The 18,877-nt window shown below is 41.4% G+C and overlaps 1 protein-coding gene across 1 annotated transcript in view; it reads right to left on the reverse strand.

Annotated features, from left to right (window-relative positions):
* Positions 1–621: 621 nt before the first annotated feature.
* The window catches only part of LOC145406596 (uncharacterized), a 31,240-nt gene continuing 12,984 nt past the window's right edge, over positions 622–18,877 (reverse strand). The window contains exons 2-3 of the mRNA XM_080277671.1: positions 9,779–9,862; positions 622–726 (exon numbers count right to left, since the gene is read on the reverse strand). Coding sequence (XP_080133797.1) covers positions 670–726; positions 9,779–9,862 — 141 coding nt within the window. The 3' untranslated portion in view covers positions 622–669. The remainder of the gene's footprint in view (positions 727–9,778; positions 9,863–18,877) is intronic.

The following is an 18,877-nucleotide window of genomic DNA, read 5'->3' on the forward strand; positions in this document are numbered from 1 at the left end:
TAACAGAAAACACTGTACTTAAAAAAAAACTCTCTGATAAACTAAAAACTTAATTTTCCTACCACCTATAAATATGGCATAAAAAACAGATTCACTGGTTTGAGACAATGATGAATTTTTTGTTTTATTCTTGCTGCTGTAGCACAATTTTAATCAGATTAGGACAGTCCTCTAAGTGCAACTGAAGGTAATTTTTAACCCATCCAGTTCAAAAATGTCTATCCAAAGCTAAGTGAAATCATCTGGTGGTAGCTAGAATAAAATAAAAATGATGTCCCCCGGCTGAAGAGGCCGACGGCCACATGATGTGGATGATAAAACTGAGACATCCTGTGATTTGAAGGGAGGTGTTTCAAAGATGGTGCTGATCTGGGGTCCAATTCACAAACACACTTATGATCAATCCCATCGTAACTCAGATTTGTGTTTGCAAGAAGAACATGAGACAGGGGAAGATTTTACACTGGCCTGTCCATGTCCTTTCCACCAGTTTGAAACAACCTAAAGAAATTTTCTCTCATAACCACGATTTGCTTTTATAAGAAGAAGTCACAAAGATAAAGAACTTTTCTTGTCCTTCTTGCAAAACACATAAAAGTTATGGCAGGGTATTGATTGTAAGTTTATTTGTATATCCAGGCACTGGGCAACCACAGTCTAGCATCTGGCTTACTGCTTTGCTTCACCTTTCACACACTCATCTCGGTGCCGTTCCCAGTCCTTTCCCTGTGGGTCCAAAAAAGTTCTGTTAGTTTTTTTTTTTTTTTTTTTTATTGCCAGACGCCATAATCCTGTAAGGGGTGGCCATTTGACTTTGAGTTATTTGTTTTACGGGGAGGGGTACTAACCCTCCACCAAGTAAAGGAGGCACCAACGACAGGCTGGTTGAACTCCAGACACCTTCATTTGTGTCCCAGGTGGCTCCACCCTACTTCATCCTGCCTTCTAGTTCTGTTAGTACAATTAAGTAATGCTTCAAAAAAAACTGTTATGAAACCAATGCAGTACTTACCTAATACATGCAGAAAGGTTGGACAATGAATCATTCAATCTATCTAATATAATCATTTCATGTCCCCTCTTAAGGAATCCCTATACTGATGTTGGCAATGATACAGCTGATGTTTTCTATGGACATTAAGTCAAGTGCCCAAACCAGCTCCAGGTACAACACCAATTTTCCGGCACCCTTGGTTTCAAAGCCTTGCCGGATGAACCACTTTGCTTGACAAACTGAGGTCACATATGTCACATATAATAATTCGACACGGACCAACGAGGGTTACACATAATAATTCAACAATGCACAACTGACCCATTATCATTTAGTGCAATCACACTCAAGTTCTAATTTAAATTCTTTATGGAACAGCTGAGCCTTGTTCATTAACAAGCAACCAAAAAATTCCACTTCATCATTCTGGCACTGTCGAAACCATTCTATCACTCGATCTTGCTCAGAACAATTCGCTTGCACTGTGCACGAGTGGATGGGTGGTCCATGACCTCGCACACTGTGATTTCGTGTAGTATGAATACATAATCTTATGGGAAAAATAACATTTGGGCGGGACCCCCTCAAACCTTAATATTTTATTAACCTTAGAGACATTATAAAGGGAAAATTTTATAGACATACATATACTACAAATATTGCTAAATTACCAAAAACATGGTCAGCCACCTTAAAAACAGTAGACAACAGGCCTGATGGACTTTAATAGCAGGAGTTCCGTGGCATGACAACACACTTAGGGTGCCCTAACCACACCAGCCGTTGCACTACCCACCGCACCAACACTTTCGTCCTCATAACTAGACTCCTCTTGAGCACCCTCCCCACGAGCCTCTAACTCATTCACTACGGCCAAAAAGCCCTCGAAGTCCAAAGCTGACACAACTGACATTGCACCATCTTCTTCCTCTACAGGAACTGGATCAGACAATGTAGCTGGTTCCTCACTTTCACTTTCTTGAGGCCATCGTGTGTAACTTGTTATAAGCGTCTGCTTCCTCCTGTTAATTTCTTGCCTGTGCCTGTCTGTGTAGATGCCGAAGGCTTTGTCGATATTAAAGAGAACCTCTTCCTTTCTTTGCTGGCAGATTTCCTGTTCCTTCAGTTCCTGTTTGAGCTTATCCACTGCCCCAAGGATCTTGCTTATCCTTGACATACACATTTCTATGCCACCCTCTATCACACTAGGCTCCCCTACTTGACTCTGCCTGGCTCGAGCCCAGTGTCAGCCTCATCTACCCAAAGCAACACTTCCTGGGGAGGCTGTTCCTCGGTAGCAGTATGAGCCTCTCATATGTCCGCCAACATTATGTTCTCAAAACCTGGTACAGCTTGCACTGCTGTCAGTGTGGCTGTCTCTGCCTCCACCAGAGGTTGAATGGCCGTCCCACAGTTTGTGCATAAGTAAGGCATGAGTAGTCGCCATGCATGGTTCACTGCTGCAGAGGTTATCACGTCCCAGGCGTGTAGGATGAAGTCAACTGTGTCCTTTACTGAAAAACCACACCATAATGCCACAACAGACTTCTTGGCTGAGGCGGGTGGTGGTTCAACTACTGGCAGGGATGGTGTGGGTTCCATTGTATTGTCCTTATCTAAGTCATTGTCTTCTTCTAGGGTATGAAGCTGCACTTGCAGATTGGTCTTCCTGCATAGGTAGTCATACACTTGTTGGTGGTAAAACTGTTTCACACTAAATATCAGTTCATGATCCACTGGCTGCATGAGTGACGTCATCCAAGGTAGCAGAAAAACAACATGACAATCCTTGTGAAGATCTTCGAGGTAGGGTGGGTGACTTGGTGCACTGTCAAGCAACAATTGCATCTTGAATGGGATGCCAAGTTCCCGACACTTGGCCCTGGTGTCCGGGATGCAGTGATTCATCAGCCACTTAGCCATGATGTTCCCAGTCATCCACCCATTAGCAGACTTGTACCAGTACATGCCACTTGCATCCATATTAGTGAGGTTTTCATAACATCTAGGGTGTGCAGTTGTGTATAAGACAACAGGCCGCATTTTGTGGCTCCCAGAGTGGCTGATAGTCAGCATGACCGTCATCTTTGACTTGTCCAAGATGCAACCAGGGGCTTGTCTCTGTTCCTTTGCAATGTAGGTTGATTTTGGCAATGCCTTGTAGTATAACACTATCTTGTCAACATTGTAGATCTGGTCCTTGGTGTATTGTCCTTCTTCAATGATCGCCCTTAATATTGCAGGATACTTTCTTATGGCTACCTCGTCTGCAGAAGCTCATTCACCCAACAGTTTGACATGACGAAGATCCTTGCACTGTAAAAAACAGTGCACCCATCCAACTGATGAACTGAAAGGTTTGTCCACAGATAACTTGCGAGATGCTGCCTTGTAAAAGAGCTTGGTTTGGTCCCGGATGCATCTACCGCTGAGTGGCATATCTCTCTTCTCCTTTCTCATAATGAAGGTGGCAAGGTACCTCTCCATCAGAATTATCACACAATTACCCACGCAGGAACGGCCGTCAAGCTCTGATGCCCCATACGTCTTCACAAGCCTCTTGATGGCCTCCTTGTTTTTCCAAACAGTCCTCACTGTACGTTCTGCCAGGTCCATGGCTTTGCCAATAGTGGAGTTCCCTTGCCCCTCCTCTTTTCGCCTGATTATCTCCATCTTGGTGGCGTGCAACAGGAGTTTCTTCAATCGTGGTGGAAAAGGCATGGTGCTGAGAAAAAAAAAAAGCCATCCCTAGTAAACGACAGGGAAACCTGAGACAGCATATTCTCATGGTGCGTGAGTCTTGGCTGTAATGGCACAGCCCCTCACCCCACACCCACGCTGCACAGTAGAATGCCCGGGAAGTTCTGCGCATCTACATCAGGATGAGTGCGTGGTGAAGAGGGAGGGGGAGTGTAGTCAGGGAAAATAGCGGTTTTGGTCCACTTTTGCCTCTGCCTCATGTATTCTGGGATAAACTCGTGCATTTGAAGTTCTGTGGTTATCATTTGTGGTCACTCATGTGCTATGCGATTCGCGCACTGTGCGAGCGAACTGGACTCTTACCAAATTTCATAGTTTTTCTAATGTTCATTTGCTTCTTCGAATCACTGTCTGAATAGAATTTCATAATTTTTTTCCCTTTGGGGAGAAGGGAGAAAAAGTAAATAGATGACGAGAACATTTTCAGGAACTGTTAAACATGGAGAACGAAAATGATGTGAGGATAAGTGGCTGGGGAATGGCTGGGAGCTGGGAGAAGGTGGATGGTTAGAAGAGAGGAAGGTATCAATAGGATGGAAGTAGTGGAAGCAATGAAGAAAGTCAAAATGGCAAAAGCCCCAGGAATTGATGGAGGGTGTGGTCAAATGCTGAAGCATGGGTGAGAGACAGTAGTGGAATGGATATGGAATACATGCAGATTGGCCTGGGAGGAAGGAAGAGTCCCAAAAGACTGAAACTCAGGTATAATTATTCCCCTGTACAAAGGAAATGGAGAAAATGAAGTGTATAGTAATCATAGGGGCATTTGTCTTCTTAGTGTAACAGGAAAAGTGTATGGTACAATACTTACTGACAGAGTTAGGGAAATAACAGAGGAATTAGTTGGTAAAGAACAGGGAGGTTTTGGGAAGGGAAGAGATGTGTAGATAGATATTTATTCTTAGGTCTTTAGTGGAAAAGCCTAAAGAAGGGAAAGAAGTTACATGCAGCCTTCATGGATTTGAAGAAAGCATATAACAGTGGATTGACAAGGAATCTGGAAAGTATTATGAATATATGAAGTAAATGGGAAGTTGTTGAATGCCGTGAAGAGTATGTATGAGGGGACTAAGGCTGCAGTGTGTGTGGATAGTGAAGTGTGAATTTTTCTAACTGAATGTTGAACTGTAACAGGGCTGTGTCATGTCTCCATGGTTGTTCAATCTGTATATGGATGAGGTTATAAAATAGATACAAGGTAAGGCAGTGGATGTTGGAGCAGCTTTAATGAGAGAGGGCAATGTTTGGAAACTCCCTGTACTGTTGTTTGCAGATGATACCACACTGTTAAGTGAAGATGATGGGGGAACTGCAAGGCTTGGTGAATGAGTTTGGAAGTGTGTGTAAGAAGTGGAATCTACCGGCGAATGTTGGGAAGGGTAAAGATATGGTCTTCGAGAGAAATGAAGTCCCTTGATGTATGAGGAAATGGAAAATGTGGGTGCATTTAAGAATTTAGGTAGCGTGATGCGTAAAGATGGAAGTCTGGAGGGTGATGTGCTTGAAAGAGTACTACAAGGAAGGAAGGTTGCTGGTTCTTTGAATACAGTGACAAGAAACAGGGAAATTAGCATGGAAGTAAAACAAAGTCCCTGCAAGACAGCATTGCAATACCAACTGTAACATATAGAAGTGAAGCTCGGGCCATGTTGGAGGGACAGAAGTCTGAAGTGAAAGCAGCGGAAATGAGTTTTCTGACAGGAGAATGTGGAGTTACATGGAGAGAAAGAGAGACTGACAAATGAGGAAGTGAAACTGCGTTGTTGTGTGGATGTGGATGTGATAAAAAACATTAGGAGAAATACACTGAGGTGGTTTGGTCATGTGGTTAGGATGGTGAGTGAGACATTAACAAGGAGAGTGTATGTGAGTGAGGTGGAGGGGGGGGAGAGGGAAGGGGAGGCCAAGGATGAGGTGGAGGGATGGAGTGGAGAGGTATATTACAGAGGGGGGTATGAGCTGGGAGCAGGTCAGTGAAATGGAGGGGACTGGGTAACATGGAGGCAATTTGTTTGTGGCCACTCCTTACGGACTAAAGGTATCTGGCAATAGATAGATAAGTTCTTTATATCATAAGCAATTGAAGAACCAATACCATATATGTCACACAACTTCTGCACAGCAATAACATGGTCCAGCTGTTTCAACAGTCCTACCTTATCCAGCTTTTTTTTTATTTTTAGGTGAAGAAAAATATCTTACTACATTAAATCCCCACAACATCTGTTAATACACCACTGTGACCTGACAGATGAGAGAAAAATAAGTGTGAATATGTGGGTGGCCGGTGCGATAGCTCACTGGGTAACTACGTATCGGCTGCTATGGTAACAGCATGCCTCGTGGTAACCAGCCTCGTGGTAACCAGCCTCCACATGCAAACAACCCCAAAATGTAATAACGCTTTATGCACTCTGCACTCGCTTATGAAGTGTCTCAATAGATACCAGTGATGGAAATAAGCCGCTTGTCTGACTGTAGTAGTATGAATAAACTGAAATGGTAATACAGCATTGAAGGCAAACTTAACAAAAAGAATGAGAAAAGGTTATGAGAAATGTTGTTATCGCAAGAAGAGAAATTTATGGTTAGGAATTGTTACTTGTGAGAATTTTGTATTCACAGACAAAATACACTGATAACAATGCTGGCTCACAAGTTAGTCAGGAGAAATATGAAAAAAGGGTTGCCAGCTTCACAACTTGAGAGTACCAGAATCAGTGTAAACACTGCTGTTCCAGTTCCTCCTGTCCTTTCATGGGTTATTATTCAGATGTCAGGCAAAAAAGTGAATGTAAATTTGTATAGGCCCTAAACCATTTAACATTTAATCCCATTTATTGCTTAATTTAGTTACAGAGGGGTGTTGTCATTACAGTAGTTTGGCAGGCCAACTAACCACAATCAAGGAGGTCTGACTATTGGAACAGGCTGATGTTTACACTTGACATCATCACTGACCTTTGTATCTTTCTTAAAGGTCATACCCAGTAGCTAGGGTTGAATGTAGGGCTAAAGTGAGGAGTGGCTGGAAGAAGTTCAGGGAGCTGTTGCCATTCCTGACAGCGAGAGGGCTCTCCCTCCATGCTAAGGGATCTTTGTATGCAGCATGTGTTAGAAGCGTAATGCTGTATGGTAGTGAGACCTAGGCAGTAAAGGAAGAGGATATTCTCAGACTCAAATGTACAGACATGACAATGATTAGGTGGATGTGCAGTGCATCCCTAAGTGTGAGGCCTGGGGGGGGCTAGGTTTACGATGGAAGAGCTGAGGAGTAGGATGGGACTGGAGTGTACTGGTGTTGTGATGAGGAGAGGTAGATTGAGATGGTCTGGGCATGCAGAGATGATGGGGGATGATAACTGGGTGCAGAATGTGAGAAGTGTTAATGTTGGGGGTTGGGTTGCGAGAGGCAGACCGAAAAAGACCTGGGACGAGGTCATTGAGTGTGACCTCAGGGATAAGGGATTGAATAGGGAAGTTGCCAGAGATCAAGCAGCATGGAAAGCTGCCATTAGGTGACCAAGGCTGATGCATGCAAGCAAGTTGGAACCTTCAAAAATTATACAAAATGAAACTGAAATAAGAATCACACAAAATACAGGGATCACCACCAAGACATACAGTGTACACAGTTCAAGTGATTATGCGCTACACTCAACACTACCTGTGACCGCCTAGTGGAATACTTTGGCAGCCAAGGAAATTTCAAATGCCCTCTCATAATTTCGTTCGGATTAAAAGAGGTGCCACACCATCCAATGCCAGAAAACTGGTGTTGTACTTGTGTTTACTTCCCAAACTTTGCCTGAAACTATGAATGCCTGGAGAGAGAGGCCAACCTGCCAGCTGACTGTGCTTTCAATTGCTTTATGATTAATTAAATTTATGGAAAACTCATCATAATAATGAAAGTCAAGACCCATGTGCATGCCAGGGGTAGAAAGGACTGGTTTGCAAACTTTTATCCACAAGAACAACTGTGCCATGAAACAGGGTTTAGTGAAGCTGGCAGTGCAGACTATTATCCTCAAATATCACTGGAAAGAAAACTGCAGTTTATTTGTTAACTAGTATCACTTCATGTCAATTCATGTTTAATAAATCTTTAAGCTTACTGTACTGCATATCATTAAGATAATGAAAATCAAGAACCATGTGCTTGTCTGTGGTGGTACTTGACAACAAGGTGTTGGAGAGAAGTTCCTTCATGTGCCCCCAAGAACTGGGTGTCTCTGCTACCTGGTTATACATGTCCTGCATTTCCCCCTATCCCCCTAAAGGACAAGCGTGGATTGTAGGAGAACGGCAACTTCAGAATACAATCCAGCAGATTCACATTCAGATGAGTCTGGCGGTACAATAATGTGAGAAAAGAAAAAAAAAAAATCTGCAAAAGACCAAAATACATATTTCTTTTTTTCTCTTCCCCATCAGCTGTAAAAAAAAAAAAAAAAAAAAAAAAAAAAAAAAAGCCATCTTTCTCCACAGATGCTGAGTATATGGGAGATTTTATGCATCATCCATGCAAAGTGAAAGGTCACTGCATTTTTTAAAAAAAGGGTAGGGGGGGAAGAGATGCATTCCCAGTAACCACAAAGATAATAACAACTGTTTAGTGATGGCTATATTACAGTCTGAAAGATTACCATTTTTTCTCATATTTTAAAATTAAAACATGTCTACATTTTTTAAAATGCTGCAACTACTATTTTTTTTTTTTTTTTTTTTTTTACATGTACCTACATTTGTAAGTATGGAATGTAAGAATACACAAAATATTTTAGAAAACAAGGATTAATTTCACTTAGTACTCTGCTGAATGCTCTCCCTGAATTCTTGGTTTTCTTTTCAGATTTCAAGCTATTTCCCTATCCCACTATACAGTATACTGTATATACTAAACATCAAGGTGGTGGTGGGTATGATGATGATGATGATGATGATGATGATGATCATGATGAAGAGTATCAATGTACTGATTATGAAATGCTTTAGTGACAACCTCCTTCTGATAACCTCACCACTCAAGAATGTGTTTTGAAACAAATGAATATCTAGTCTCTTTCATGAAAGTGTGTTAATCAAAGATGTATCAGGTTAACATTCTCACTGAGTCATACACATGTGCAAATGCACAATTCTCAATTCCCTAATACCAACATACAAAAAGTGAACTGTCAGTATACAAAAGCTCATCATTAACAATAGTGTACCTCTTAATAGTGTACCTTTTACAACTTGCATCCTAAACGAAATCCCCTAAAAGAGCATTTTCTCTATCAATCACCTCCACTTTGGAAATCTGATAACAGGGGATTAGTATGCTATAAATTTCTGTACTCCTTTGCTTTCATATGATTTTCTCAATTTTTCAGTCCTTTCTTTCCTCATCTGTCACTGATATACTGCACTGTTCCACTCCATTCTGCACCACAGTGGCAGTACCATATAGTTCAACAACACAAAGTTTTCCTCTGCACAGCTATCCCTCGAGTTACATGGCTACTGTGTTAACCTAGAGTTCTGTGGGAGCTGGATTTGCGTGCCAGACAACTAAAACCCACTGTATGAGGTTTAATGTGTTAACCTCACCTTCAGCAAGGGTCGAGCTTCCCAGGGATGACTTTGACTTTACTCTAGGTATCACAGAGCTGGCAGTCAATGACCACAAAAGGTACTATCATAAAGTTAAATGTGGCAACACAATTGGTAATGGGCCACACAACTGTCACTCTTAGGCAGGAAACTCAGCCACATGTACCTAGCATATGAAGTCAAGGTCCAAGGCGAGACTCTCACACTGTTACAAATCTTATTACACTTCTGAAATTTGTTTTTTCATACAGCTTTCAGAAACTACTGTGAAATAATTAGCTGGCTGCATTGGTCTTTGGCTTAGCTTCCTGTCCATGAAAAACATCAGTTGTACCATGGCCAACCTTGGTATGGGGATTTCTTAGAGGAAGCACGGAATCACTTGGTATTAATTTGTACTAACCGAACACTACACTTATCACATACCTGACAGTCAGCACTGCAGTATACGATGCCACTGCAGCACGTGTATTCTCCCACAGAACCGCAGATAAAGCACGAATGCTGCTCCTTGGGAAGAAAATCACAACAGAATTTGAAAACTCAGTGCTCCCTAGAAGGGCAACACATGGATGTAAAGGTGGACAGATGTATAGATGGTGTGTGTGTGTGTGTGTGTGTGTGTGTGTGTGTGTGTGTGTGTGTGTGTGTGTGTGTGTGTGTGTGTGTGTGTGTGTGTGTGTGTGTGTGTGTACATCACAACCATATTCCCACTTAAGAGATCATGTATAGCAGCAACCAGAAACAGTAACCAGAAAGCACTCAGAGAGCACATACCTCTGCCAATGCCATTATCATTAAAAAGGATCCGGATCCGTGGATATAGGATCTGGATCCAGATCCGTGGATATAAGATCTGGATCCGGATCTGCCCCTAAATTTAATCAATTATTTCTTCGTCCATGGCCAACCTTTCCATTAAAATTTTTTGAAATTCACTGAGAACTTTTGGACATATTGTGTTAGAGACTCCGGATAGGGATCTGCCCCCAAATTTAATCATTTCTTCCTTGGCCCATGGCCCACCCTTTCACAAAATTTAATCAAAATCCATTCATAACTTTTTGAATAATCCTGCTAGCAGACAGAAAAACAAACAAACCAACATGGGCCAAAACATAACCCCCTTTGAGGAGGTAATAGCAAAGCACAAAACCTGGTCAACAGTCTAACAGCACACCCAATGAAATGGATAAAAAAATCACTCAAATAACACACAAGCCTTCAAAATCTTGGCTTCACCTCAAATGCACACACATCTTACAAGTGCTCCACAGACACTAGTGGGATAAAGCAATTCCATGAACTACCAAGCTAAAAAGAAAAAAAAAAAAGTACTGTAATGGTGCAACCCATCATGCACATGTTCATATATACTACATCTAAAAACTTTGATACTATGTCAGTTCCTTAACTTTCTCACCTTCCTTACCTCACTTCCTCATACAGAGCATTCCCATCCACCTTCTCGATCTATCATGCTTCTTCCCACTTCCAAACTCATTCACACGTACTCTGTTTGTCATTCCTTTCATATCCACCTCTCTATATGATCTTCCCATCTATCGTATTCAATCTATGCAACTTACATGTATTCCTTAACAGTCCAATTTCTCTTGGGCTCACTCTTAATTTTACTTGTTTCACATCATTATGTTAACCCTTTCACATCAGGTGGCACATCAATGTGCCACCAAGGAAATGTCTGCAGCCATCGGGTGGCACATTAACGTTTTCTAGACTTTTTATATTTGCGCGCCAGTACCGGGAGCCCAATAGTGGTTTAGTATCAGGAGGTGGCAAGACTGATGAGTTGCCATCATGAGAAGGCTATTATATTGTCTATTATTTTCATCATGTATGAGAAGTATGTCAAGGAATGAAGTACAGGATGTTTCGCTGCCATGGCAGCTTACTTGGATCTGATGGAAGCAATGTCTGATGACTCAGATTATGTTGTCAGAAGAAAGTGAAAATGAAACTGCTACTATAAAAGGAAAAAAAAAAAAAAAGCTTTGTGTTTATCATTATGCCGAATGGCATATGTCTGGCAGTGGAGGAGTTCCAGCACCACATGTTTTAACAGCTCTCCACACAGGTAATTATTATTTTTTTTACATCTTGTTAGACATCATTTTACTCAGGAAATTGTAGTCTATTTTTTTGGTGTGGAATATTTTATCAAAACAATTATCTTTATATATCTTAAAACCCCCATGTGGGAGACATCCAGCCCCAAAAATACACCTGAAGTGAAAGGGCTAATGTATGCACAACTGCACCTTCATTTGACCACCTTCCAGGCTCCATACTAAGTTCTTTGCATCATATTGAGGTTTTCATAGCACTGACCACTTTTCCTCAATGAGCCAGTTTACCTTCTGCTTCCTTTATCCATATTTCCCACTTTTATTTTTTTTTTCATTGTTGGGCTGAGATATAGTCCTATACTTGCAAAGGTTGTGTAACAACTCCCTGATGGTGAAATCCACAATAATCCCTCACCCTCCAACAAAAAAAGAAAGTCTCATCAGTTGTGCTTTAAGTACATGATTGCCTAAGAAGCCTTCACAATATCCCCAAACATCAGACAATTAGCATCTACTTGCTTAAAGTGTATTTTGAGATGATTTAAGCCAGCTCATAATAAATTTGAAACAAGTGTATCTTGTGGTGGTGTACTAACCTGTGAAGAGCCAACCCACATATACTGAAACCAAGAATAAGGAGAGCCAACTGTTCAGTAAAACCTCAATGTTCAAATTAACTGCAGCAAAACCCTGTCTCCTTGTGCCAAATGTTTACTGTTAGCAAAATAACCTACCCCTACCAATCTAAACAATCAAAAAAATCAACCTACATACAGTGGTCCCAAGGTTATCATGCATAACTGATACCGAGCATGGAACATGATAATGAAACTCCATGAAAACGAAAGCATGGAACCTATGGGATTATTCTAATTGGTACCATGCATCTCATGTGCAAGCCCAAATTTTCCCTCTTACAACAAAATACACCCACTAAATACATACATATTCCTATTGTAAGTATCAGAAACATACAAACAGGCATGGTTAGGTGCACAGAAAGTAATGAAAAGGGCGCATGAGGAAGAAACAGGTACCACTGAGAGACCCAAGATGGGCTTGACGTAAGGGGTTCTGAAGGTAGGGGGTGGAAAGTTAGCAGTCTCCACCACCTGGAATTAGAGGCTTCACCAAACCTGTTTCAGTGGTCTGCCACCAGGTGGTCTAGCGTCGCCCAGCCTCGATTAAATATTTTTGCGGGGTTTTAAAGACCTGTGAAACTGTAGCTAATCCTAAGTTTATAATAATACTGCTATTTATAGGAATATTTTTCCCTATTCAATGAAGCACATATATATATATATATATATATATATATATATATATATATACCTGTAAAGAAAGAATAACCAGGCTTTCAGAGAATCTTAGCTTGGGGACTAAAATAGTGTGCTGTCTATTTACATATACAGTATTTGAATAAATCGTGTGCAGTTAGTAAATGGAGATTACCTTCAGGACTTCTGATGTGTGTGTTTTATCATGCTTTAAAGTAGTAAGCAGTTCCTCTGAAAATAATGTACTGAACGATTGCTTAGCTGGTGAGTCAGCCATATCAATCCAAACAAACAGCAGTGTGGTACGACACTGTTATTCATAACAGAGTACGAGGAGTTGACGTTTAAACCTACTAAACTGTGCAGTGGAGCCAGAGAAACATTTAAAAGAATTATTCGTGTTAGACTTTGGTTACTAAGATGACCAAGACGTCCAGCAGGTCCGTACTGTTAGGAAAAGTCATACGTCATGCAGGGCGGCATATCGAAAGGTGTTGCTAAATATGCGGCTACACATCTATTTTCTTTTGTGGATACTAGTGAATGACAAATATTTTAATCACTGTTATCTTGCTTTATGGATGGTTCTAGTAAAATTGCCTAGGTTTTGTCTCTATGTTATGCTTAAAGAGATGAGTAAACTAACGAAAGCGGAGTTTACAAAATGACACTTATAATACATTATATATAATCAAAGGGCTCCCATATTGTAATTTCTTTGTAGCATATGATGCCATCTGGGTAATTTGATGAGTAAAATATGTTTTGAGGTGTTTTACTTTGTGTCAAAATTAAAAAGAAATTAAGCACTGGCTACTTTTCCAGTGCTTACCCCACATCAGAGCTGGGCGACGGAAGTGAACTTAGTGGCAGATTTCTGAAAAAGGATCTGGTGAAGTCTCTAATTGACTCCTTGAGTAGGGCCTCATCTTCCAATCCCTCAAAGCCATCAGAAACCACGCTCACTGCATCACCACTGTCGGAAGAAACCAGCTCAGATGCACTATAACAATGTTTTTGAGCTGAAAATGTGTGATAACAGTAGGAGTGCAGATATTCATCTTGAAATGATAGTGTAAACCACTACAACAAAGTGTGCAATAACCAAAGGATCACTGTACAGTCACTACTTGGTATATGATGGCTTGGTATGCAATAAACCGGCAGAACGATGAGGTACACATTACAGTATAACTGGTGTTGGATTATTGAATGTGGAATTTGATTATGCAGGCATACCCTGCTGTACAATATCCTGCCATAGTGATGTAAAAAAATTTAACACCCTTCCCCGCCTATCGGTTATGTTCCAGGTTTTCTGATGGGTATTTTTTCGATGGTTTCTTTTTTAACCGATTCTGATATTTTAGACTTAAATTTTGGGCTTAGGTTGATTTATTAACGTTCTTATGGTGGTAGGTGGTGGCGACCATCGTCCACTCTCTTGATGTAGTGCTGCCTACTTCTTCCTTAGCCTTTATCATTCTTTTTCTGTGCCTGTCCTCCTCTTTTCCTATTTCTTCCATCTTTCCTGTCACTTCTTATTGCTTTTCTTTCCTTTACAGGTGGCTTTACATTAAGTGACAAGCCAAATGGTTTCCTGTAACCCAAGAAACCATTCACAACGCTGGGTGGTAACCACATAACCAAATCATACGTGCTCCCTACGTGTCAGCAAGTGGGTTGGTGGAGGGTTAGTGCCCCTCCTCGTAAAACAAATAACTCAAAGTCAAATGGCCACTCCTTATGGAATTATGGCATCTGGCAATAGACAGATAGATAGACAGACAGAATTTGATTAATGTGTTTGTCACTGACGATGACCATGTGGAGAGGATGGAGAGGGAGAGACTGATGAGGAGAGTGTATATGAGTGAGGTGGAGGCCAAGGATGAGATGGAGGGATGGAATGGAGAGGTACACGAGAGAGGTGAGGTGTGAGCTGGGAGCAGAGCAGTGAAATGAGGGGGGACGGTGACATAAAGGTGATTTGCTTGTGGCCACCCCTTACGGGATTAAGGTGTCTGGCAATATAGAGACAGAGAGTCATAGATGGAGTGAACACTGTCATTTTGGGTTACAGCGTACTAGGTTTGATTTTTTCCAAACTAATTTTTGATAATTTTCAAATACGTATTATTTTTGGGTTTCAGCGATTCATAAACTGCTTTTAGGCTTAGTTTAGCTTGTCTTAAAGCTATTTGGGGGTTTAGGTGAGTTAGAAATTTGTTTTTGGACTCATCTGGGTGGGTTTTGGGCTTGGCTGGGGGGGGGAGTCCCACAGCTTTCCAACGCATCCCTATATTTTCTATGTTATAACATCCCTGATTAACCATACCCTGGCTCAACAATGGGTGTTCCCAAATGCATCCCACTGTTATAACAAGGATGGCCTGTACTGGACAATTTTTGAGATGGCGGAGAACGATGAACCCATGTAGACGTGTGCCACTCGTGCATAGTGGCGACATTACTTGTGGCACTGTACCATGCATCACCTATCCCAAGTGGTGAGTGCTTTCTTAGTCTTACCTGGAGTTGTGCAGAGAACATGCATATACAGCATAGGTATGGACATTCTCTACATCAGTAAAGTGTGCTTTGTGAGAGCATGATGAGCGAGTGAGTGTTTGTACATACGCCTATCATCATAATTTCATCTTGGTGTAAACTTTCAACATTTCTGGTGAGGCAGTTGAACAATAACAAAAGGATAACTGAGCTAAAATATTGACCTTCTCAAGTTTTCTCTTACACACACATACACACATATGCATGCGCACATGCGTGCAATCAACATATGAATGTGAAAAACAACTCATACCTCACAAGTGTCACTTCACAGTGCTTTAAATCGATTTCATAGCGAAGCATGTCAACTGAAGCCCTCAGTAAATTCCTTTGAAAAGCTGGGATTCATGGGGTTTCTTTGGTCTCGTGAGTAAATATCTAGGTAAAAACAAAATTTATTGAATGTACCTACTATCTGCTGAAAGAATCTCTTCTCTATCTTACACAATAGAAAAGCCATTAGCCTCTGAAAACCATCGCGGTTGGGCTGTGTCATGATGGGCCGGGCCACTTATTTCTCAGCTGAATATAGAGTAAACTTCGCTTCGCTTGCTGTGCTTGCTCGCTCGTAACAACAGTACAGGGGTGTGTGAGTGTGTGGTCATCGGTGCTGCAGTGGGTGTGATGGTAAGTGAAACTGTCATGTGAATGAGCTGAGTTGAGAATACAGTACAGTATGCATGTATGAACATTCTCTACACGGTAACACAATCATGTGTGTATATGTGGTCATTGGTGGTGGATATTGGTGCAGTAGTGAGTATATTAGTCAGTGAAACTATCAGGTAAATAAGAGAGGGAGCCAATCAGAGACAGAAGACAGGCAGTTCGACGTCGCAACGATACCAAACATGTCATACATAAAACACACATCCATTTATGTACAGTATAACATATTTCACTAAAGTCCTGAAATAAGAGATAATATTACACAAACGTGTTTAGCAGTCAGTGAAGCGGTGGACTGAGTAGCTGTGTGGACATGAGGATGTGAGAATAGGCAGCCTGGCATGTTTGTTTACTGTATCTACAGTCATGAGCAAAAGTTAACCGACAATTTTTTCCCAGCATTAAGCACTATCTTTTCTGTTTTTTATTCTTCTCCAAACAACAGAGTATTCTTCATTCTAATATTATCTTGTCTAATTCATATAGCTAAGACAAATATAGTTCACGTAACATCAGCCATAGACTTAGCTGGCAGTGAAATAAGAATTTTATTCACAGATGTACAGGTACATGTGTTACACCTGGCAACATACAGCAGATTACATATTGCCATCCATCCATCCATCATCCAATCCTACGTTGCCCCATGAGGAGCGTAGAAGCCCGGGGCTAGGAAAGTTGGTCTTGGCATTTAAGATGAGAGTGACCAGCCTCACTCATCCATATGCTGATATTTTTCCCGATAACAAAACTTTTCTGCAATTGTCACAATCAAGTACAACACTCCATCACTACTTTGGTGATGGTATAGCACAATACAGTATACAGGATGCAAATTCAATTCTTCCGCAGGGCATACTTTATGAACAAATATTAAAAATGTACACTTATGAAACTTACATCTGCTGCAATGTTCAATTTCAACACAAAGAGAAGGCTATTAGAAACGTGCTGTTTGACTGACTTTTCAAACTGGAGGGTTAAATACAACCCTTTTCCCTTGCAGAGACTCAGGTTCCTTCGGATGTGGAGTGCAAGAGGCAGACCAAAAAAGATCTGGGACATACACCACAAGCTCAGGGATAAGGGACTGAATGGAGACGCTGCCAAAGACCGAGCAGCATGGAGAACCGCCATTAGGTGACCTCAGCTGATGCATGCAAGCGTGTTGGAGCCTTTTCTTATATGACGATATGACGAACTGTCATCACGAACAATATTTCACACATCTTCATGTTAGTTTTTTTAACAATACAATAGCCCGCATTATAATGGACTAATTAGGGGATGCCTGATCCGATAATCCCGATATTCCATTACATCTGATGTCCCCATCCCCAAGTGGAATTTCAAGCACATACTGGAAAATAAATGAGTAACACAGTACATTCTAGTACTAAAAATGAAAACTACAATGTATATACATTTTACACTAACCTGGCTCTTAATTTCACATCTTTGTCATAGCACTTCTTCATGACTAGTACAGTACAGGTATACCCCGGTTTAACAGTGCAACTGGTTAAGTAAAAACCCATCATTAGGCAGGGTATCGTATCTCGAGGCAGATTTAACGTCAAGTATAGGGATGCTTTTTAAGCCTTGGGTTTCCCCCCAACCAAGTCATAAACCCACCCAAATGAGTCCAAAAACAAGTTTAAAGCCAATCTAAATGGCCTAACAGCTGTAAGAAAAGCTAACCTAAGCCTAACACCTGTAAATAACTCACTAAAACCAACAAATAAAATCTGAACATTGTCAAAAATAAGTCTGCCCCCTGGGGGTAGGGGAGTTTTCAAGAATACTCCCCCAGTATCCCTGCTTGTCGTAAAAGGCAACTAAAAGGGTTGGCGGAGGGTTAGTGCCCCTCCCCGGAAAACAACTAACTAAAAAAACAAACAAGAAGCCTCGGACAAGGACTGACCAACCGATGACGACCCAGGACCGGACAAAGGACTTGGTAATGGCAACATGGAATGTAAGAGGAGCGAATGATGAGGTGAAAGAGAGAGAGATTGTCCAGGTGCTTGAGGGTGCGAAAGTGGATGTATGTGGAATAACTGAAACAAAATTGAGAGGAGAAAGTGTGAGAGAATGGGAGTATGGATGGGGTATATGTGCAGGAGTAGGTGAGAATGAGAGGGCAAAGGAAGGAGTATGTATAGTAGTGAGTAAAAGATGGAAGAGGAGCATAAGACAGTATGGATCAGTTGGGTCAAGGATTGTGTGGGTAAAGTTGAAAGTTGGAATACAAATGTGGGCGATTGTGTGTGTGTATGCGCCAACGCAAGATTGTGCTAGAAGAGTGAGAGAAGAGTTCTGGACAAATGTGGAAGTGTGCATGGAAAAGTTTGGAAGGAATGAGAGAGTGTTTTTGATTGGTGATATGAATGGTAAAGTTGGGAATGTGAAGGTGGATGGAATAGTTGGTGAGTGGGGTGTGCCTGCTGAGATAGATGAGAATGGGAGTGCGTTAGTGGACATTTGTGCTGGGAGGGGGTTGGTGATAGCCAATACCCTCTTCAGGCATAAAATGATCCACAGGTATACATGGCGAGTGATGAGAAGGGTGGGTGGTGAACTGAATGAAAGGAAGGCAATGATTGATTATGTGTGTGTGTGGATGAAAGGATGCAAAGATGTGTAAAGGATGCAAGAGTGTATAGAGGTTGGGGGAGTGGACTTTCTGACCACTACTTGGTGGTGGCCAGAATTAGAATGCAAGTAAGATGGAGGAATAGAAGAAGGGAAAGACGAGAGGAAGGAGTAGTTGCAAGGAGAGTGGAAAGGTTACAAGAGGATGAGGAAAAGGCAAAGTATAAGAGAGAAGTGGAGGAACGATTGGGCAAATATGAACTGGAGCAGATGGGAGACGTGGAAGGTGTGTGAAAGATGTTTACAGAAGAAATATGTGCAGC

This window comes from Coenobita brevimanus, chromosome 71 (assembly GCF_032717465.1).
Source record: "Coenobita brevimanus isolate Jiangsu-jjx chromosome 71, ASM3271746v2, whole genome shotgun sequence".
Lineage (NCBI taxonomy): Eukaryota > Metazoa > Arthropoda > Malacostraca > Decapoda > Coenobitidae > Coenobita > Coenobita brevimanus.